Source organism: Vigna radiata, chromosome 2 (assembly GCF_000741045.1).
Source record: "Vigna radiata var. radiata cultivar VC1973A chromosome 2, Vradiata_ver6, whole genome shotgun sequence".
NCBI lineage: Eukaryota > Viridiplantae > Streptophyta > Magnoliopsida > Fabales > Fabaceae > Vigna > Vigna radiata.
Genome location: NC_028352.1, coordinates 19,659,164 through 19,682,593, shown reverse-complemented (window position 1 = coordinate 19,682,593; position 23,430 = coordinate 19,659,164). Strand labels below are relative to the sequence as shown.

The 23,430-nt window shown below is 34.4% G+C and overlaps 1 protein-coding gene across 2 annotated transcripts; it reads right to left on the bottom strand.

Moving 5' to 3' along the window:
* Window positions 1–12,168: 12,168 nt before the first annotated feature.
* Window positions 12,169–16,476, bottom strand: LOC106754016 (organelle RRM domain-containing protein 2, mitochondrial). Of its 2 annotated transcripts, none has more exons than XM_014635953.2 (4): window positions 16,237–16,474; window positions 14,560–14,628; window positions 14,343–14,449; window positions 12,169–12,599 (listed from the first exon to the last, which is right to left on the bottom strand). In XM_014635953.2, the coding sequence occupies exons 1-4, from the start codon at window positions 16,397–16,399 to the stop codon at window positions 12,504–12,506; spliced, it is 435 nt and encodes a 144-aa protein (XP_014491439.1). In that variant the 5' UTR covers window positions 16,400–16,474; the 3' UTR covers window positions 12,169–12,503. The 2 variants fall into 2 exon arrangements, with proteins under 2 accessions (XP_014491439.1, XP_022634483.1); XM_022778762.1 differs by lacking the exon at window positions 12,169–12,599 and adding an exon at window positions 13,043–13,246 and having other exon boundaries at window positions 16,237–16,476.
* Between the last annotated feature and the right edge of the window lie 6,954 nt (window positions 16,477–23,430).

The following is a 23,430-nucleotide window of genomic DNA, read 5'->3' as shown; positions in this document are numbered from 1 at the left end:
AACTTGTTAAGTCCCTAGCAAGTGTACCATATCGTTATCAAGTAATATAAAATGGGTAAGTCAAAGTATCGTTCCCTAAAGGACTCTTAGGCCTTAACTTTCGTGTAACCGAATTGCGTAAGACTTGAGAAGAAATTGATTTTAAGTGTTTTTAATGAAAAAACAAAAGTAAACATGCAAATGCAGTGAATCAATGGTTGAGGAAAAACTATGGATGAATGGTGTTGTTGGGGTTTACAATTTCATCTTATCCACCCTCATATATCTACTCTTTTTATTTAATTCGCTTATTTATCATATTGCCATGCAAACTTTCTTGGTCTACCCTTAACCCAATTCCTTAGCGAAAAGAGCCTATTACTAATTACCAGCTCATTATCTCTAGCCTCCTCTAGTAACTAATAATGCATAATAAACGGAAGCAAAATACAATTGATCGTCCTACCCCTATCTCTAGGCGGTATTAGCATAATCAAGGAATTCCCCCTAGTTCATGACATTACTATACGTCTCCGTATCAATAAAGACAAACAACATTTACCGAATGAGTTAAACGATAAAAGCATTAAATACAGGTAAGGAACCCATCAATTGATAAATCAAGCATATGCAATCATATGAATTAAATAAGAATTTGGGTATATGAGAGTTTCAAAAGATTACAGTGTTCCCCAACAACAAAGGGTTTAGTTCACCATTATCATGGTGAAACTAGATTGAGTAGTTTGGAGCCTAAGCATCCAAAGAACGGCCTCCAAGGTGTGTAGAGTTGCTGTGGACGTTTCCCTCTACCAAAGATTGAGGTTTTAAGTCGTACTGGGGTTATTTATAACACAGAAAAATAACAGAATTTAAGCCCAAGCCCAGCAGATAACTGCTCAGCGCCTAATTTAACCGGTCAGCGGTTTGCCTCTAATCGTTCAACCACTCAGCGCCTTGTTTGACCGCTCAGCGGTTTATCTCTAATCGCATTGGGCGCTCAATGGTCTTTTCTAGCGCTCAACGGTTCCTTTGGCTCTTCTTTTCATCCTTTTTCTTCATTTTTCACGAGCACAAGTCCACCTTACTTCACTTCCATCTTCAAATCACCTCAAAACTCTACAAAACAATGTAAAACCAAGCATAATACCTCTATAACCAACTTTTGACTCTCAATGACTCAACTAATTGTTTTACTTGATTTTAAGCTCATTTTAAGCTATAAAGGGTGTGTTTTAATATCAAATTTAAGCATGAAAATAACGGTTTTTAGACTGTTATCAACAGTATGTTAACATATGCATTTATCAGCAATAAGCATACACATATCCACATATGTATTTCATCACACAAAAACACATTTTTGTTGTGTCATGACAACATCTATGTGTTATTACCATCTATGTGTTGTCACCATAAAAAACAAAAACATCAGGGATTGGGTTCCTGACTAACATTGCTCCCCTTATCAACAATCTCCCCATTTTTTGATGATGCACAACCATGATCATTAAAACAACCATGATGTACAGTGCACAATCAGAAATTGTTTCACATAGTTTCTGGTAATGGTCTAAAAAATCATTATTTTTATACTTGAAATTGATATCAAAACACACCCTTTATGACTTAGAATGAGCTTAAAATCATACAAAACACTTAAGTTAGGTTACAAGAAAGTCAAATGTTACAACCCACCGCTCAACGCCAATTTCAGCGCTAAGCACCAGCCTTGTGGAAGACAGATGGGTTGTCGCAACCCACACAAATTTAATGTGCAATTAGAAATGCAGTATAGCTAGGAAATGACTCCTAGGTCGTCTCTCAAGGACCAATTTTACGGTTCAAGAATTAAGTCAGACACGAAGTGGGGGGGTTTCTGAAAATGTTATGGTGAATACTGATGAATTAAATCAAAACACTGACGCAAACTGATAATCAAACACAGATCTAAAAATGATTTCAAAGACAGACTGGAGACGGTTGGTCATTAACTTAATTACAATGCTTCCTATCATAGATCAACAAAATAAAGCAGCGACTCAAACCTCTAATCCAACACAGCTAACCAACTAAGCGAAGGCTAATCATGTTTTCATAAAAGCGAACTAAGAAAACGCAATGTTAACACCAAATCCAATTTACACCATGCAGTTTCATCAACAAAGCGAAGACTAAACACCAACTGGGCAACTAAGCGTATACCCAATTGCAAGTGCAAAAACAGATTTCACATTAACAAGGTCAGAGTGGCAAACACAATTACAGTCCAGAAATCTCAAGGAAACATTATAATATCGCTAATGACCAACTCAATTAATTTAAGTTATCATGACAATTAAAGTAACAAGACCAAACATATTAGACAACATTAAAACAAAATAAAATACTAGACCCCAACATTGTTACAAAAAACTATCTAACACAATTAAATTAGTTTAAATGCAAAACTAAATTAAAGAAATGAAAAACAACTTACTATGCAAACTAATTTAAAACAAGGGAATAATCAAACATGATTTTTACTCTACCATTCACGTGACCTGTTCCATCTACCAAATGAATTTGCAATTGAAAAATGCCTAAAAAACCTTCATGGTCGTGACCTCATGCAAACCAACTTCTAATTTGACTTTCTTCCTTCAATAAACAATTCATTATGTTGTCTTTTTGTCCCATGTGCTTCATTCTCTAGGACAAACCTTGCTTTCCACACTTTTCTACCATGAAAATCGTGCCCTTCTCTCACCCTCGGAAATCACACACCAAAACCCAAAATTGCCGAGCTATACTCCTCCTTTGTTGCAAAACGTGATTCCAAAAACCAAAAGCTAAATGAAGATGCTTTGAATACTTCTACCAAGGTGCCACATAAGCAAAGTCAAAGGGAATAAAAACAAACGCAACACATTCTCTTCCTCAATCAATTCTCGGCCATATGCTAGCAAGGAGTCCACACCGTCCAACCCTCTAAGTTAAAGAACAAACTTCATAAATTTCTTCCATCCATCAAAGCAAAAACACAACAAGAAAATGGTTCAAGCTTCAAACACCCACCAATCAACTCAAGTTCTCTTCACTTTAAAACTCAATGAGAACCATATTCTTCTTCATTCAACAAAGAAACTTAAACATAAACATCCAAAGTGCAGCAAAAGGAAACGAAAATACAAAATGGGTCTTCATTCAACCAAAGGAAACACCATGAAAATGCAAGGAACAACCTCCAAACTCAAGCTCTCAACCTTCAAAACGAAAATATAAGAAGAGAAATGATAGATCTTCATTCCATTAAGCAAGAACAAGCATGGTTGCAAGCAAGAGAAGAAGAAAAACGAAATCTTGTTCATTCCATAGCTCAAAACCGAAGGGCACACCAAGCTCCCAAGAGAGAGTTCATACAAGCCAAGCAAAATGAAAGTGTAGTGTGCTAAGTGTGTGGTCGGCTTCCCTTCCTAAAATTGCCGAGAATTCACTTAATGGGTGGGGTCCACCTCTAAAAGAAACCCTAGGGTTTGGTGCCAAGTGTCCCACAAAGTTTGGGCCTTTACATTTTTGCCACTAAAAAGGGCCCAATGCACATAAGCTTAATTAAAGTTTCTAATCAACTAAGTTACAATTTAATTAAAAATGAAATGCCTAATTGTTTAGTCTTTAATGACCATGCCTCCATCCTAATGCTCCAAAAGATATCTCCAAAATTTCCCTGCAACTAAAAATGCAATTAATCAGCTCAGAAAATTCAAATTAACTAAAATAAGAATTTTTGATTAAATTAAGCATAATTAGGAAAAACGGGAAAATACTGGATAATTAAGCACAATTCCCTTATTTATTTAAGTGCAATAAACCAAATACAGTCAAGAAAATATCGACTCATCAAAGACTTACGGTCAAACGCTTAAGCGTCAGCGCTGAGGGGTGAATTTAGAATCGTGTCTATGCTGAGTGCCAAAACCCACCGTTGAGCATTGAGAACTTCAATTCAATACGGTAGGACACCTGGGCGTCAACGTTGAGCGATCTAGTGGAGTGGCGCACCTACCGCTGAGCGGTGAATCCAGCGTTGAGCGCTGTAGTTGGGCTTGGACCAAAATTCTGTAATTTTTCATAGCTTATAAATAGACCCTCAGAACAATTCTAGGGTAATCTTTTGACAGAGAAAGACGACAGAACACCTTCTACACTCCTTGGAGGCGGCTTTTGGATGCGAAAGCTCTAATTCACCAATTCTAGGGTTTATTCTTCCATTCTTTCCATTAAATCTATATAGTTTCACCATGTCAATGGTGAACTAAACCCTTTGTTGTTGGGGAACGATGTAATCTTGTTGAAACTCTCATATATTGAAATTCCTATTTTATTCATATACTTGTATTATCAATAGTTTGGGTTTTCTTCTCTGTACTTTAAAGCTTGCATTGTTTAACTCATTCAGTGTCATGATCTTTGATTTTGTTGATACTGGGACGTACTGTGAAGTCTAGAAATGAGAAGAATTCTCTTGATTATGAAATATTGCCTAGAGATAGGAACAAGACTGTCAATTGCTTTAAGCTTTTGTTATTAATGCATTAGTAATTGCTAGGGAGACTAGAGATGGTAAACTAGTAATTATGGTAATAGGCTCTTTTCGCCAAGAGATCGGGTTTAGAGTACATTAGAAAGTTGCATGAACATTGATAATAAAGTTGAATATAATAGGAATAGTAGATATAGGAGGGTGGATTAGGATGAAACCGTAAACCCCAAAAACTCCATTCATCCTTATCTTTATCTGTCAATTGATTTAGTTTTTGCATTTACATGTTTAATTTCATTTTTGCATTAAAACATCAAATGATTATTATTTCAAGTCATATGCGATTAATTCACATGAACGTTTAGGCCACAGAGTCCCTTGGGAAACAATATCTAGAATTACTGTCTATTTATTACTTGATACGATATGGTACACTTGCTAGGGTGTTAACAAGTTTTTGGCGTCGTTGTCGAGGGCTCGTTTGGTTTAACTTTCCTAGTAGTGTGAATTTGATTAAATTTGACTTGATTTTTAATTTTTGTTTGTATTTGTTTTTATTTTTATATAAAAGTGTTTTTTAGGGTTTTGGTTTCTTGTGTATGCAGGAAGCAATTCACACTAGAAGCAAGAAAAATCAACCTCTTCTCGAAGGATTAAGTGATAGGAGGGGGAAGAAAGTCAGAAGACCATCCAGAGAGCTATTCCCCTCTCCTGAAAGCTTTTTACAACTCTCACCAGAGGCATCTACTCAAAATACAGAAGATATGTCACAAGGAGCTCCTAGACGTACTCTAGCTGAGAGATGGTAATAGGCTTTTTTTCGCCGAGAGATCGGGTTTACAGTAAATTAGAAAGTTGCATGAACATCGAAAGATCTTTCACTATAATGATCTGAGTTTTACACCAAAGGTTTTACAGAGCTCTCTCAAATGTAAACACCTTTCCCACTCACAATCAAATATATGAAAGAAAAAACCTACACATACAGAACCACACGTTCTTGCTGTTAGGAAACAGGTTGGCTTCTTTTTACACCAAGAGGAGGGTGAATTGGTGTTAATTCAAAATTAAAATCCTTTCACAATCTTGGTATGAAAAATTCAAAGCTTTTGATCTTTCCTTGAAATGCAAGTTATTGAAAATTTACTGCAGCGGAAAAACACAGTTGACTGCCTAGCAGATATAGTCGACTGGAAAATAAAGAGGGTAAGGATGAGAAAATTCAAAGACTGTGTTTATACTAGTTCGGCCAACAATGCCTACATCCAGTGTCCTTGATAACGGTTGAAAAACAGTTATTTTCATATGTCAATTTAGACCAAATTACACTCTTTAAGACTTAAAACGAGCTTAGAATCAAGTAAAACTCAATAAATGAGTCAGTCGAGAGTCAAAAGCTTTTTTTAGCAATATTATGCTTGTTTTGCATTGTTTTGTAGTGATTTTGATGAAAGAGAAGATTGGGGTTGAAGATGAAGGTCTTAGACTCAAGATAAAGGAAGAAAATTGAAGAAAAGAAAAGTCAAGAAACCGTCCGGCGGCAAAATTCACCGCTGGGCGGTCCAAGGCGAGGGAGAGGCACCTGGCGTGGGCGCTGGGCGAATTTGCGATTAGAAGCAAACTGTCGGGCGGTGGCCCCCTGCCGCCGGGCGGTGGCGCGATTAGAGGCAAATGATGAAGGTTGAAAAACAGTTATGTTCATATGTCATTTTAGACCTAATTACGCTCTTTACTACTTAGAATGAGCTTAGAATCAAGCAAAACTCAATAAATGAGTCTATAGAGAGTCAAAAACTATTTTTAGCGATATTATGCTTGTTTTGCATTGTTTTGTAGCAATTTTGAGAAAGTGAAGAATGAAGTTGAAGATGAAGGTCTTAGACTCAAGAAAAGGAAAGAACGGTTGAAGATCAAACGGTTGCAGTGCAGAAAATTCAACCAGAATGCAGAAAAGTCAACTAGTCAACCAGAAAAGTCAACCAGTTAACCAAAAAAGTCAACCAGTCAACTAGAACAAGTTGACCAAACCGCTGGGCGGTTGACCGGGGCGCCGGGCGGTTGACCGGAGCGCCGGGCGACTGTTTTTGGCGCCGGGCGGTTCTGCGGCTTGAGGCAAACCGCCTAGCGGCCATTTTTGGCGTCGGGCGGTTCTCTGATGGGCCTGGGCTTGAATTTTGTACTTTTCTTTGTTATAAATACTTTTCTTGGTTATAAATAGCCCTAAACCCTAAACGAATAGCCTATTAATATAGTCGAATGTATTGAAACAGTTATAACAGACAGTCAACATAAAGGCTCCTCAGTCAACAAAATCAAGACTCATTTATTACAGTTGACCAGGTCATACAGTTTTAACTAGCTTTTGAAAATATAGCCGTCGGAGCTTGTAGGCTTAACAGAATTTCAAACAGAATAATAACGCAGTCGAATATACATTTCACAATGTCGACTCACACATGAAAAATCACTTTGAAATTCTTTTCAACTCAAAATCTCACACAGCACTTGTTCACAAAATTTGTACAAAGATTTTATCATAGTTGAATCCATTAAGAGTGTATTCGACTAGATTAGAACTTTGTCACAACAATTATAAGTTCAAAAGGGTGCTTGTGATCTTTTCTTTCAGAAATGTGTAATGATCAAAAACATTTTATCTCACATTTCAAAACAAGCATGTTCCATAAATATAACACTCAATCAAACATAGGAACATACAATGTAATTCAATCAAACATGTTCAGCGGATATGACAAACATTACAGAATAAGAACATGTAATACTGGAACATATATACTATTATTAAGCACTGAGTTATCATCATCAAAAACCAGTTTGATATAGAGTTTGTGTTGTCAACAATCTCAATACTTGCTACAGTAACCCTTGAAGAAACACCTCTCAAAGTCCAAGAGCTCCTCACTCTTCTTCTTGTCATGCACGAACAGGGAAACAACACAATCACCAAGTGCAGAAACCTTTTCTGGTCACAGTAGATGCACCTCAACAGTGCGAATAAGATCAGCCAATCACGTTCTCACAGTTCCTCTCAAGAATCCTTCAAGTTTCTTCAAAATCTTCACTTCTTGATTCTTGGAGCATCTATGCAATCTGTAAAACTTTCTCATATCAAACATGTCAGATATGAAAATGTATAAATGATCAAAAGTTTTAGAATCACAAGTAACATGTCAATTTGTATTTTTCATCATATCAAACGCAAAGGAATCGATTACGTTAGTAATGTAATCAGTTACATAAAAACTATATGTAAAAGAATTACAACTAACACAGTTCTTAATTGAATGCACAATTAATGTAATTGATTTGCATTTAATGTTAGTCAAACATATTTAAAAATATGATTGTTATATCTATTATGACTAAGCTGAAAACAGTTTTCAAAAGATAACAAACTTAATTGATTACATAAACTGTGTAATCGATTAAGATAAGCACTTAAACAGATTTTGAAAAAATTTCTCTTGAAAAACTCATCACAACACATTTGAAAATGATATATGCAAAGACACGAGTTTTAATCGATTTAACAACTAATGTAATCAATTCAAACTTGTTTTTTTTCCACAATTCAAAACATAATCTATTTGATGAACTTAATTGATTACTGTAATCAATTATGTCATGCAAATTTGCTTTTGTGCTTGTGGTTTTCATCATACAAAACATACAGTATGCATACAAAGATATAAATCACATCATAATCAGTAGTATGCAAAATCAACAGTATGTTAACATATGCATTTTTCAGCAATAAGCATACACATATCCACATATGTATTTCATCACATAGAAACACATTTTTGTTGTGTCATGACAACATCTATGTCTTGTTACTATCAATGTGTTGTCATCATAAAAAACAAACACATCAGAGATTGAGTTCAACACTAACATTGCTCTCCCTATCAACAGATCTCCTTTGAGAATTGCATCTTGAATTTAAAATTACTTGATGATATTTGAAAATGGGTATTTGATCCTGGAGGCAGTGATGGGTGCCGCCGCCCAATCAAATTTGATTGCATATAAGAAATGCAGTATAGACTAGGAAGTGACTCCTAGGTCGTCTCTCAAGGACCAAACTGCGGTTCAGAATCAGGTCTAACACAGTGGGGGGTTGAAATGTTGTTTGTGGATGCGGAAAAATTAAAATGAAATTAAAACAGTAAAAACGAAAATTCACGCTGGAACTAGGCAGCTCTGACCTTTGCTCAATGTTTTAACCATAACTTTTTCTACAGAGCTCCAAATGAGATGAGATTTTTTTTCCTGGAAAGTAGACTCAATTATCTTTCATTTGATATATAAAACATAGCATTTGGACCTCTGGTGTGGTTGCAGTTATTTTTTTAAAAACGAGTTCAGAGAGTGAAAATGCTAAACCAAATACTAGACTAAACAAATGTCTAAGCACAGATAAAACTATCAAAATGTAACACTAAATTTAAAAACATAAAACCCAACTCAACAAACTATGTTAAATTAAATTAAAGCACAAGAAAATAAAAAGAAAAATTTATCTAACACCTATTTACGTGATCATTGTATTCTTTCTCCTAAGAAAATAAATGACAAAACCTTTTTTCCATGTGGACCTTGCTGCACCAACTTTTTCATTCAATAAATATTAAAAGAAATATGCTTCCAAATGCAAGTGATAAATGAGAACACCAATCTGCAGCGCTGATCAAATTGCAAAGTTTAAACTAAAGGAATAAAATTCTAATTGCAAACATCCACCAATGCATATCATTCGCGGACAACAATTAAAAGTAAAATGCCTAAAAAGTAAGATAAAAATAAAATAAGGCAGCTGCTCGTGACTGAATTCATTCTAATATATAGAATATAAAGGTAAGAATTGGTTCATACATAAAGAAGCAAAGAAAATGAAGACTTTTTGGAGTCTACATTGTAACCGTACGTGTGCTCTTAAAATTGAAAGATGATGCTCTCATGGGTGGCGGCTGGTCTCATCATAGCCTCTGTAACCGTGACCCCCTCCCTAGGGCTCTGTGCTTACTCCAACTTAAATTATCCATTCCTCATATATGGTGGTCCCTCCTTACAGCAAAGTGTGCCCTACTTTTTATTGAAAAAGCAAACTCATCTACACCCTTCACGTGTTGTCCACTAATTAAGGACTCATGGCCCTCCTAGACGTTTTTCTATAAGCACCTCCATATTTTTCTTGAATCCAGTCAGCACCCCCAAAGAATAAATCACTATGTTTCCCCCTGATGCATCAATTTAATTGCCATGGGCCGTAACAGCTTTGCAACCTTGTGCACTTCTTGTTGCCAACACTTTCCACGTGGGCCTTACACCATTTTCTTCCAATTGCTAATTCAACCAGTGCAGCCAGCGTGTTACCTCCAAATTCAAGCAATGAATGTCCGCCTCTCCTTTTCAATTGAGTCTGTGAGTGTATGTGGTGCACTTTCTTTTTTTTTTCTTTTCGTAACCCCTGAAATAAGCATGCTGCAGCCCCCTCATTACAGGACTTCTTTGGTTGATTTTTGTTGGGCCGTGAGCAGCAACCTTCTCCAATAAAAGGAAAATCTTGCAAATCAATCCTTGAGAGCATTTCTCCCAAGCCGTGAAGCAGCTGTGTGTTTCCACCAAGGCCGTGACATCCACTTTTATTTTGCTGGATGTTACTCCCTTTTCAATTGAACACCCATTTCTCATAAGCCCAAAGGATCATCTTCATATGCACACTTCTTTTATGAAAAGTCATGAATTACTTGACATCATTCCAAATGTTCCCAAAATTGTATTTCCAAAATTTTCCCTGAAAATAATAATGCAAATAATTAGCTCAGAAAATTCAAATTAATTAAAATTAGAATTTCCGATCAAATTAAGCATAATTAGGAAAAACGGGAAAATATCGGACAATTAAGCACAATTCCCTGATTAATTTTAGCACAATAAACTAAGTAAAGTCAAGAAAATATCGACTCATCAGGCAGACATCCAAATATTTGAAAATAAGAGATTGGCCTCTTTAAGGATCTAAACCTCATTTTAGTAGAATTTCTATTTTGGATCATTTTAGATTTATGTCTTTGATTTTGTTTGTGTTTGTATGTAGGGTCTTAATTCGTGTCAAATTCACTCTAAACATGGGAGAATGATACAAAAACTTCTAATGGTACGAATTTGAGGACAAATTCTCTTCAAAAAGGAGGCTATGATAGATGATTATCTCTAGAACATATATGAGAAGAACTTGAGGAAGAACATTTGCAATTCAAATAATCTATGACAAGGTCTAATATTAAAACACGTCTCTTTGAATCTTATAATGTTCCATGAAGTAGGGAATTTAAAGAATATGAAGATCATAAACACAATTGAAGAATAATTTAAAAAATTCAATAATTTGTAATTTTTCTTTAATTGTAAATAATTTGTTTCTTTTTTTTAATTTTCAAGTTATTTTCGAATCCATCGGACTCTCTTTTAGATAAGTCTTTATATCAAAAGTTTTCCTAATAAAGAATCACTTAAGAATGTTACATTGTAATAAATGACATTACAAATAAAGGTACTCATGGTTAGACTATGAGTAAGTCTAAGTTTCACATTAACTAAAAGTGAAAAATTTAAACATTATGGACTCAAACATATTGATTTAAGGTTTTAAGATAAAGATCACGTTAATTATTTATCTATGAATTAGACTCATGCCTCATTTGATATTATATCTCTTTCACAATTCTTTCTTAAAAAGAGATGAGTTGACTACAAAATGTCTGAAAATTCAAGCATTGAAAGTTTGATGACAATCAAAAGGCTTTCTTAATGCCAATTTTAAAGGCGAGTATACCACCCTTCACTTTTTTGGATAACATGTTTATACTTTCGTAAGTGATATGGATACAATCTTTAATTTGCCATCTCCACGTAAAATCTAATATGGAGAAATAATTTTGCTGACTATTAAAGCAAGTCTATCAGCAAGAATTTTAGATATGGATTGATACTAGCCATAGCATTAGCCTGAAATCCTTCAGACTCAGCTTAGATGAGCGAAATAACACTTATATTCAACTCTGGCACAATTCAATTATTTAAACAGCAATTACAAATTTTGAAGGACCAATTATTCAGTTTGCTTTTTTCTACCCTCCCGTTATTTCTTTCGTCCTCTGACTCTGTTCTAGTTTCTGTTTCCTTTAATTTTTCAAAGACCTTAAACAAAATCTTCCATGTGTTCAACATCATTTCTATGAAAAATGCCCAAAGGTACGGATTTGATCCATCTGAAGTTAGAATATCTAGAGATCATGTTAATAGAAAAGCTAGAAATAAGATAAATGCATTTCAAGTTTCGGGAAAACACGGGAATATAAAAGGATTATTATGAAAGTATGTCTTCCGTTTTTCCTTAAATATAACAAAAAAATAATGAAAAAAAAAATTCTTTAGATTACTCCTAAATTCTTTTATTGGTTTCTATAGTTGAGTCAGACAATCCTCATAACACGACAACTATTTCAACTCTTCAAGACGGTAGCACCTGCTAGCATGCAATTTCACCGTTTACGGTTAAGGAATAGAAATAGTGCAGCTATTATGCAAAAAACATAAAAATCACATATAAATTACCAGAGAAGAATATAAAGACATAATTATAAATTATATATCGTAGAAAAATACCCATTTTTATCTCTTTTCAAGTAATAGTAAGTCCATGGAGTACAGACATCTGCTTCGATACTCTGGTACAAAAATGACGCTACTTTGGACTACCTAACATAACCACAAAATACTAAAGGCTATCGAAGGGAAATCTGGCATTACGACGTTATAGGTTATCCTTGCATTACAATAAATTAAAACATTTATCGATAATTAAAGACCACCTCATCACGCATACGCATCTAAATAATAATTTATGATTTGCAATTGCTACTTGAGACAATGAGCTCAATGAGGCATAAGAATGTTTTCAGACAAACAACAAGAATCACTGCCGGCCAAACGGAGGACTGTTGTTATTTTGATGTCCTGGAGGTGGTCTTGGTCTAGCATACTCTGCAAATATAACCCAACCGTCCAAAAACTGCATTGCGTAGGTGAATCATCAGTCACCATTACAGGAATAGCCACAAAAATGCCAAAACTTAAGGTAACATAGCAATTTTTGGATGACAGACAACGGTTTCTGGAACTCATTAAGATGTAGAAAGCGATAAATATCATTAAACCAACAGAAAGCTGTTAATGAAACACACATTTATAGTTGTATGTTAAACTACGCACATTTAAACCAGTTTAGAAACCCACGCAAGATTTCATGTTTAGGGCGGGTAAAAGGCATATTAGAGAGTTGAATGATCACTAGTTTCCACGTGAAGTAGGGGAAATGAGAAAAACTGTGTTCAGAGAATAATGATGAGTTCGTGTACAGTCGAGGGAAATTGTAAGTAAACTTGTGTTTCAAGAATTGTGAATGCATAAGTGTGTTTGTGTGTGCGTGCAAAAATAAAGTAACAAATTAGAATATGACACTTGAAAGACAATTAAACTTCTATTCTAAACATCATAAACAAAAAACATACAACGTGCTTATATAATATCATGTACGATATGTAATATTGCACTAATTTACAAAATAGTATACCAATCTCATTCTAGTTTAATAGTTACAAAACACCAAGCTAGTAAGTTGGAACCCCGGCCAATCTAGTTACAAAACAACAATCCATCCTGTTAGAATAAATAAGATTTATTGTAAGGAGCTGTGTGCTTGAGCTGGGCCTTCTCTCTCATATTGTATCTAGTCTAATGTAACCAAAGTGATTAGAAGTATGAAATCCTAAGAGAGGGAAATATACACTTCGAAATTAATTCTAATTCCTTTTTATTATCTTCAACTCATCTAAAGTAAATAACCTTGCAAGTTGAAATCATGACCAGCCATGAGATCATCAATTCCGTTTATTTCACATTTCAAATGAATAATGTCCAAATAATCCTAAGGCAGTGGTGTAGTTTCATCCTCTCCAACATTGAGTTGAAGTTGGAAGTCATTTTAATGTAGAACAGAGGTGTCCGTGCTGAAAAAAGAATCATGACGAAATAGTGTGCTGGGGACAGAATCACAAAGATGAGGGAAGACCACATTGAAAACAGAGAAAGGGGCAGAATCACAAATATGAGAGAAGACTGCAGTAAAAACAATTAAGACAGTGTCCAGGGCTTTGTCTCAAGGGAGAAAGAGAAAAATGCAGTCGAGGTTTTCTTAAAGATAAAAAGGGTGACAGTTATTTTTCGCTTTTGCCAAACAAAGTGCAGCGATTTTAGGTGAGAAAGGGGCGTAACTTTCAGTTATTTAAGGACTTTCATTTTTAAGGTCTAAAGAGGCTATGGGGTTAGGCAACAGAGGGAGTAAGGAAGCTGGATTTGGGCATCAGAGTTAGGCTTTTAAGGGACTGAGTCAGTTCAGCTTTAGACTGGGTCACAATCCCTAGCTGCTCAGCCCATAGAAACTGGCTCGTGAGGATCCATCGATGATCCATTGTTATCATCCAAAATATGACCCATATGCAATTAAGAATGGAGAAAATTGTAGACATTTCTGATCTTACACTCCAAAAGGTGATTTTGACAATCATGGCTAGCACTATTAAAAAATAACATTTTATCTTCTAATGTGTGACTATACTGTTGCGTTGGCATTTAAGCATAATTATCAAAGGTTTATATGTTGAAGTCATATTTTGAATGAACAAGCACAAGCAAACACAAATTGAAGACAATGTTATGAAAGAAATTAGAGTCTCCCCATACAGAACTAGCTTACCTTGCCATCCATTCCTTCAATGCCCTTTGCAGCCTCTTCTATTGTTGCATATTGCACAAAACCAAACCCCTTAGAGTAGCCTGAGACTCGATCAGCTACCACCCTTGCTGAAAACATAAAACCATTGTGTTTCAGGTACATTTTGAAGATATAATCACAAAATATAAAAGCATAATATATAGCTGCATTAAATTATCTAGGAGGGGCAGAAAAAAACCATGAACGACTTCACCAAACTTTGAAAATTCTTCCCGAAGCTTTTCTGTTGTAGTCCGTTTGCTAAGCCCTAAAAGAAAGATACATTAAAAATCAACAGAGTCAACCAAATATTACATGAAACAGGGAGTTACCACATTTGTGATTGCATGGAGAAAGGCTTTGACCTAACAATGTTCAGGGAATAAAAATTAAAAGATACAACCCTAAGATGTATGGCATTTCGAAAGAGAAGAAATGGCGTGGCCTTTAGTCCTGGAAAATGGTGTATCAAAATTCAATAGCAATGACATGCTGGTTTTACACTACCAGTGCTTTACCTGTTATTTTAATGTGAGCAAACAAAACAGTTAGAGCAAGTGTATATTAAATGAAAATAGGTAGGGGATGCCATCACAGAACCAATGAAATTCCTTCAGTGCTGGTAGTGTTTGTTTGTATGGAATACGTTTCTTTGATTTGGGTTGGTTAATGGTATTCATCATATTCTGAGTAAAAGACTGAACAGGGATTGTGGAAATTCCTTCCAAGAGGCTTTGTCTAGCTTATATCATCTCTCTAATATCTACACAACTCTCTCTTGACAATTAAAAGTTAAAGAAGTACAGCCCTTCAAGTTACTACTTATCCCCATCAGTTACCGAGCTATAAGAGTATTTCAACTCCCCCAGTGTATTTTGTATTTAAACATTCATTCAGTTTCTCACTATTCTAACTACCTAATCTTTCTTCTTCACAAACACATTAGGGAGAAGCTTTCCAAGGTAAATTAATTTATTCGGTGGTTGAAAAGATTACTAAAAATTGTTTTTTTCTAGATTGATATAATAATACACCTAGCATTGTCTCTTGACCAAAATCGGTTCATATACGACAATATGATAACACAATACAAGATTAACTGATTGTTTTATCAGTCAATCTTATTCTTTGGTTTTTCCTATATAATTACGGTTTTCCTTATCTTTTGTAAGACAGATTATTGTGCAATCAATATAGCTTTCTGTCTTCTCTTTTCTCTGCTTCTTCCTTTCTTACAGAATATCTATTAGAAACAGCAGATAAGCCTACTAAACTTCCGCAGTCCCAGGGTCTTGTGGGGATAGAAAGAGTTCACCACAATATTACACGAACAAGAAAAGGCACACAAACCAAATACAGCAAGACAGCAAGTCACCCATAAAAAGGCGTCTAATAGCAATTAATAAAGGAAAATATATTCCGAAAGTATAATACTTATCTTACAAAACCGTCTCCACTTGTATCCTTCTAATTTGATCATATAAGTATTCAATATGAGATATGCAACACCCTAATATAGACCTGTTTGGCCATCTTACTAATTGACGCGGTACTCCTAACAAACGCATAAGATTTACAAAGCACAAAAATCTCACTCCTTCTAATATGGAGTCTATATCATTGAAAATTCAAAATCGCATATACGAATAACAAAACCAAAGAACACAACAAAGAATCAACCTTTAACCACGTCAACCCTAAAACTCGAACTACATCAAAAAAGTCACATCCAATTCACAATTCACACTATATCAAATTATTTAGCAACGAATGACTCTAGAACTTTCTGCTGCAGTCAAATCAATAACCGATAACAATAACAATAAAAAACATGAAATAAATATAAATAAAAGTAAAGGAAAATTGAGAGACAAACCAGAGACAAAGAGATTGGTGTTGGGCTCCGCCGTGGGTCGTGCGGGAGTGGGGACAGCGCCCGTAGGCGGCGTAGGAATGAAAGGGAAAGTAGAAGAAGCAGAGTTTGAGCAGAAAAAGCGTCGCAAAACGCGTGGCGCCGCCACTGCTGCTCTCGTCGCCATGGCCGCGGGTTTAAGCTTACAAGTAAAACCCTCGTGAGAATTGGAGAGAGTAAGGAGTGCGAGTAGGGCGAAGCCAAGGCGTTTATTTATAAGAAAAATAGGTTACGAGGGAATTGCTGTTTGCACTCCCGTATTCTTCTACTCCGTTGAGACTTTAATAAATTATTTTGATATATTCATCATTAAAAAAAATTATTATATTTTGTAATTAAATTTCTTTATTTAATATTTTGAATGATGTGGTTAATGTAAATTACTGAATAATTTTTATTGTTTTCAAATGTTAAATAATAAGAACAACTTCACCTTAAGTGGTGACCGAGACAATTTCCCGATGTGAAAAATATCACGAAGTATGATAACCTTATTATGTTATTTAATACGTTTAAAAATAATAAGAGGCTTTCTTCTTTTTACATTAACCATAATATTATTATTATATTAGTTATAAAATATTTATTTTTTAATACATGAAAACAAGTAATTTATTGTCACATGTTAACACAAAAATTAAAATAATAGAAATTAATTTAAAAATAATTAAATACATTTTTCGTCTTCACACTATTTAAAAAAAAAAAAATTGTTCAATATTACACAGTATACATATTACGTCCCCATAATTTATAAAAGTTACGCCAAACATTCACCTTAAAAAAATAACATGCGAAAGGTCAACGTGGAATTTTGTATATCATATGAAAAGTATATTACATGTATCGTTTACTGAAAAAATATTTTACACGAATTTCATATCATTCTAGGACAAAATAATATTTAAGTTAGTTTAATGATGAAACATAAGTTTTTAAAATAGTTTCAGAATAAAAAAAAAAACATATTTAATTCATTAAAAAAATATAACAAATTTTAGAAGCTCAATATACCAAAAAATAAAATTAATACTAACTTAATTAAAAATACATACAATTATAAGTTACTTAATACTTATTTAAGTTTTAGTATTTTTCTCTTAAGCCTTAACGTATTTCTATAAAAACCCTAGAAAGTAAACTCCTTTCTTCACTTGCATATGTAACTTCAACATTTTTCTTAATTATCTTTGCTGTGCTGTTATAGATTTTCATTGTCATTTTTTAAAAGATGTAAACACTGTAGTTCCCACTATGAAAGCATTTCCAATTTTCTCAACTAAAAATCAACCATAGACAAGAAAGACGAGGACATAAATATTCAATTACTTCACCATTTAAGGTATCACAATGTGTGTAAAGTGCAATTATGATCCTGAATTCACATAATTTTGTAATAGTTGATGGGAGGGAGTGATGATTCAAAAAGGAGGAAGATGAAATGCACAGTGGAGAGGAAGGGGAGTGTATTAGGAAAAACGGAAGTGTATATAGTACAAATGGCATTGGGTTTTGTTCCTAAGTTTAGCACTTATACACTTTTGGGTTGGGAATTTCTTACTGCATCTCATGTTTTCTTCATACACCCTAAACTTTCTAAATTATCAGCTGCACTCATGCTAAAATTAATAGAAAAGGATAGTGTATATTTTTCTCATGTTTTAATTATATTTTTGGATTGTACAATCCATAAATATTTTCAACTGTACAATTTATATTGTGAGTGTATATTTTAATTATACAATTCATAATGTAAATTTGGAAAATAATTCAGAATTGCAAATTACATTTTAGACTGTACAATTTGTAATACAAATCTATATTCCTAATTATATAATTTGTAATGCAAGTTGGAAGACAATCCATAATACAAATTACACTTTGGATTGTACAATCCATAATATATAATATAAATTTACATTCTAGATCTTATAGCCCCAAGTACAAATTTGGAAGACAATATGGAATATAAATTACATTCTGAATTGTATAATTCTAATGAAAATTTAAAGACAACCCAAGGTGAAAAGTACATTTTGGATTGTACAATTTATAATGTAAATTTACATTTCAGATTGAATAATTCATAATGTACATTTACAGGACAATCCAAAATGCAAAATACATTTCGAATTGTAAAATTATAATGAAAATTTATATTTCAAATTGTACAATTTGAAATGTAAATTTACACTTTGAATTATACTATTCATAATGCAAATTTATTATGTTAAAATTTCAATTAAGACTATAGAGTGGAAGAAGACTTCCTTAATATTAAAGAAAACTTTAACATTTCAATAAGTAATTTATTATGTTAAAATTTCAATTTTGAAAAATTCTTTTCAAACAATTTTTAGTGAAAAATATTAGACTATAATTGCACCATATATCTTTGTAATTATTTGTACCTTAAATTTATACCTCCCTTTCACCTCTTTATTATCCTTTACGTTATGAGTTTATATAACGTCCAATTTTATTAGCTAAAAGCTACTAAAAGAAAATATTTCATAATTAATATTCAGAAAACAGATAATTCATAATATAAAGTATATTAGTACAGTCATCCAAAAGATAGGACTATAATAATATAACCTTTATATATATAAAAACATTGTATCTTGGTTCTAAAATAAAACTACTCATGTAGAGAATTTAATAATGTCTAATGTCTCACACTACTAGCTCATATCTTTTAGAGTAAAACTCTAAACCCATATCTTCATCTACTCACACTAATAAGATGATCATTACAAAAGAAAAAAAAAACAAACACAAGAAAATGTAAGTTAATTTCTAAATATTCATCATATATCAAATAAGCATGTCGTATTAACATACAAAATAATCCAAACAGTTGTAAAGACATAAACCACACAATTAAAGACCTTTGTAGACTCAATATCTAGATTTATATATTGACTGGGACACATGAACTTATCACAAACCACTCACTAGATTGCAACAACAACTCTAGCTCCAACTGACCTAACAAATCGATCAGATTCCACTTGACAAGGTAAGTTAACATATGACATCACTAGATAAAGGGTCTCACCCATAATCCTGCCATGAGAACCTCTTTCAACTCTCACTATCTAGACTATGACACTATATGTGAGTTTGTAAGCCTGATAGAGTATAGGATGACTTCTGGCCAACATGCATTCCTAATCAATGCATAACACTAAACTAGAAAGGATTCACACTTTTTCCTTAAAAGCACAATCCTCATTCAACAAACAATTCAATAATTTCCTTCTTTTCATTCCCTTTCTCAACTTGTATACTCATAAATGTATTACACTTCCATGGAACACAATATTCCAAACAATTCCTTCACATTCATGTCACATATCCACAACATAGATATATAAAACTATTTAATCCCATTGACATATAAAAATTTCCTACCTTAATCCAAATTCATTCATCATTCATAATACATAAACATGCATATTTTACACTTCATATTATACTCTCTTAAGTAAATTGCACAATAACTTAAAACCACATTTACAAATTGTTTGGGATTTTAAAATTAAAACTGCAGCTTCCACAAAACCCTAAAAATTATGTTCTTACATTTAAATTAAATATAATTAAATCAAGAATGTAGTTAAAAAAAGTCAACTCAATTGAAAAACTATAAAAAAAAGTTATGCAACAAACAAGTAACAGAGATCAAAGTTCTCAACAACTTAAACTATAGGAATCTTACGCGCAAAATTTCTCTAACTACATATTTCCAAAAGAAGATCTAAATGTTCAAAGTAAATAACAATATATCCAGCATCAGCCGTCAAAATTTCAACTCGATCAGATAGCTAACAAAGTGGGAATCCCAATTTTCCTTAGATAACTCAAAACAGGAAAACCTAACTCGCCCAATGAGAGGACTACTCGCCCAACGAGAAAACCTCTCTAGAAAAAATAATTTTGGCACTCACTTAGTGAGCTTTTTGCTAACCTAACAAGTCTAAACGATGCAGAAGCAAAAGACCAAAAACCTAATTTTAAGCATCATACATATTTCAAATACATCAACTTCGTGGTAAACAAATCAATTCAACCAAAATCATCATATTCACCTCACATACTATTGAAAGCCCGAAAATCCATAACACATACATATTAAGACCAGTAATTAGGGAGTTTTCATCCCATACTTATAAGGAAAAAAATTAACAAACTTGTTTAAGTTAAATGTTTCGGTAGGATTGAGATCCCTAACCCAAAGCATTCAAAGTTTTCTGCTTCATCCTTCAAGTTGTGTTGTTCTCTCTCTTCTCCTTGTCCTAGCCGCGGGGGAGTGTGTCTGCAAAAGACATTCTGACGCTCAAGTTAGTGACTTTGCATAATAATCTGTAATAAAAATTAGTTATTAGAATTCCCCCCTTTTACCTGCCTTTTCTAACAGATATTATAGGGAGCTTACCATTAGGTCTGACTCATTTACTACCAATAAATGACATTATTCATATTAATTATCAATCAATGTCAATTATTTTCATTAACTACCCATTAGCAGCTATTATTGCCATGATTAATTACCAGTTAATGATTGTTCTGGACCGGTAAGTTCCTCACCGGATGGTCGAACGCTCGGTCCTTGGCTGACTGGGTGGTTGTATCGTACACAAGCCCCCCAAGCCCAAGCACGATATAATATGCGAAGAGATTATTGTAAGCTTGAGTATTTTTGATGCATTTAAAATCTTCACTGCTCTCTGCACCGAGTTGTGGACCTTAGGAGTTCACTTAGAACATTTCCTAGGTCGAAGAGACTAAGGTAAGAGTTCACGAAGAACGTTCCTCACAGAATGGTTTAGATCTTAGGAGTTCACTTGGAACGTTCCCTAAGATAAAGGTGAGAGTTCACGAAGAACGTTCCTCACCGAGAGGTTTATATCTTAGGAGCTCACTTAGAACGTTCCTTGGTTGAAAATATTAAGGTGAGAGTTCACGAAGAACGTTTTTCACCTAGCGATTTAGATCTTAGGAGTTCACTTGGAGTGTTCCCTATGATTAAGGTGAGAGCTCATGAAGAGTGTTCCCCTGGTTGAAAAGATTAAAGTGAGAGTTTGATGAAGGTTGAAAAACAGTAATTTTCATATGTCAAATTAGACCAAATTATGCCCTTTACTACTTGGAATGAGCTTAGAATCAAGCAAAACTCAATAAATGAGTCTGTAGAGAGTCAAAAGCTGTTTTTAGCGATATTATGCTTGTTTTGTAGTATTTTTGAGAAAGTGAAGAATGTAGTTGAAGATAAAGGTCGTAGACTTAAGAAAAGAGAAGAACATTGAAGATTTGAAGAGTCGACGCACCGTCGGGCGGTCCAGGGCGAGGAGTAGTCACTGGCGTTGGCGATGGGCAGTTTTGAGGGAAATCGTCGGGCGGTAGACTTACCGCTAGGCGGTGGTGCGATTTGTGGGAAACCGCCGGGCGCCACACTTGTTCCGCCGGGCGGTGGTCTGCTGGGCTTGGGCCTGTTTTCTGTTGCGCTCCTCACCTATAAATAGCCCTATTACGAGTACAGAGGTATTCCTTTGACAAAGGGGGACGACCAAACCTAATTTTGCTCTTTGGAGAGGATCTCTTGGATGCTTAGGCTCCTTTTCATATTTTCTAAGGTTTGCTTTTCCATTCTTCTTCCATTTTTCATCTAGATTCACCATGAAAATGGTGAACTAAACCCTATTGTTGTTGGGGGAAACAATGTAATCTTTTGATACTCTCTTTTATTGAAACTCTTGATTATTTCCATATGTTTTGATTGTTGATTGTTGGGTTCTCATATGTGCTTAATGCCTTTATCGTTTAACTCATTCGATAACTGATGTTTGTCTTTATTGATACGGGGACGTACAATAATGTCATGAACTGGTGAGTAATTCCTTGATTTTGCAATACCACCTAGGGATAGGGGTAGGACGATCAATTGCTTTTAACTTCCGTTCTATAATGTTGTATTAATTGCTAGGGGAGGCTAGGGATAGAAGGCTAGTAATTAGTATTAGGCTCTTTTCGCCGAGGGATCGGGTTAAGGGTAGGCTAAGAAAGTTGCATGACAATTAATTAATCAAACTAATAATTCAAGAGGAGTAGATAAGAGAAAGCGGATTAGATGAAATTGTAAACCCCCAACAACTTCATTCATCCATTGTTTTCTTTTGTCAATTGAATCATTCTATTTCGCATGTTTATATTTTGTTCTCAAAACCAATTAATTAATTTTTCCTTTCAAGTCTTACGATTTCAATTCACGTGAACGATAAGGCCTTTCGAGTCTCTTGGGAAAACGATACTTGGTCTTACCATTTATATTACTTGAACGATTTGGTACACTTGCCAATCTGTCAACAAGTTTTTGGCGCCGTTGCCGGGGACTCGAGGTTTACTTTTTCAAGTAGTGTGAATTGATTGAATTTGACTTGTTTGTAATTATTTTTGTTTTATTTTTGTTTAATTGCGTTTTATTTTATTTTTCTGTAAAAGTGCTTTTAGGGTGTGTTTTTTTTTTGTGTATGCAGGAAACAATTCACACTAGAAGCAGAAAAGACCAGAAACCTCTTTTAGAAGGTTTACCTAAAGGAAGGAGAAGGAGACATCAGTCATGTGAGAGATCTCTTTCTCCTAAAGCAATTTCACAGTCTTCGCTTGAGATTCCTGCACCAGATTTTGAGGAGATGGCTAACCAACCTCCTCCTCGACGTACATTGGGGGACGTAACAAACGCAGTAGGCCCCCTAAACTTCAACAGTATTGCGGTTTCAGCTGACAATGCAACCAGTATGGTGATGAGTCCGACACTCATCCAATTAGTCCAGAATAATCAATTCCATGGGTTGTCGAATGAGAATCCATATAAGCACTTGACTGTTTTTGGTGAGATTTGCAACACTGTCAAGATAACCGAAGTGTCGGATGACAGAGTTAGACTCAGTTTGTTTCCTTTCTCTCTGGGAGGAAATGCAAAGGATTGGTTGAACTCTTTTCCTGAAGGAACGTTCAGGACTTGGGAGGCGGTGGCACAACAATTTGTTACTAAATTTTTCCCAATTCCAAAAATTAATCAAGGGAAGCTGGAGATCTCTTCGTTCAAGCAAGGGATGGAGGAAACTCTCGGGGAAGCATGGGATAGATTTAAAG

What these genes read in the sequence shown, in the direction of transcription:
- LOC106754016 (XM_014635953.2), bottom strand. Translation starts at nt 16,399, where the DNA reads ATGGCGACGAGAGCAGCAGTGGCGGCGCCACGCGTTTTGCGACGCTTT. An exon ending in CACCAATCTCTTTGTCTCTG is followed by an intron (nt 14,629 to 16,236) that starts GTTTGTCTCTCA and finishes TCTTTCTTTTAG; the next exon opens with GGCTTAGCAAACGGACTACA. An exon ending in GTTTGGTGAAGTCGTTCATG is followed by an intron (nt 14,450 to 14,559) that starts GTTTTTTTCTGC and finishes TTATGTTTTCAG; the next exon opens with CAAGGGTGGTAGCTGATCGA.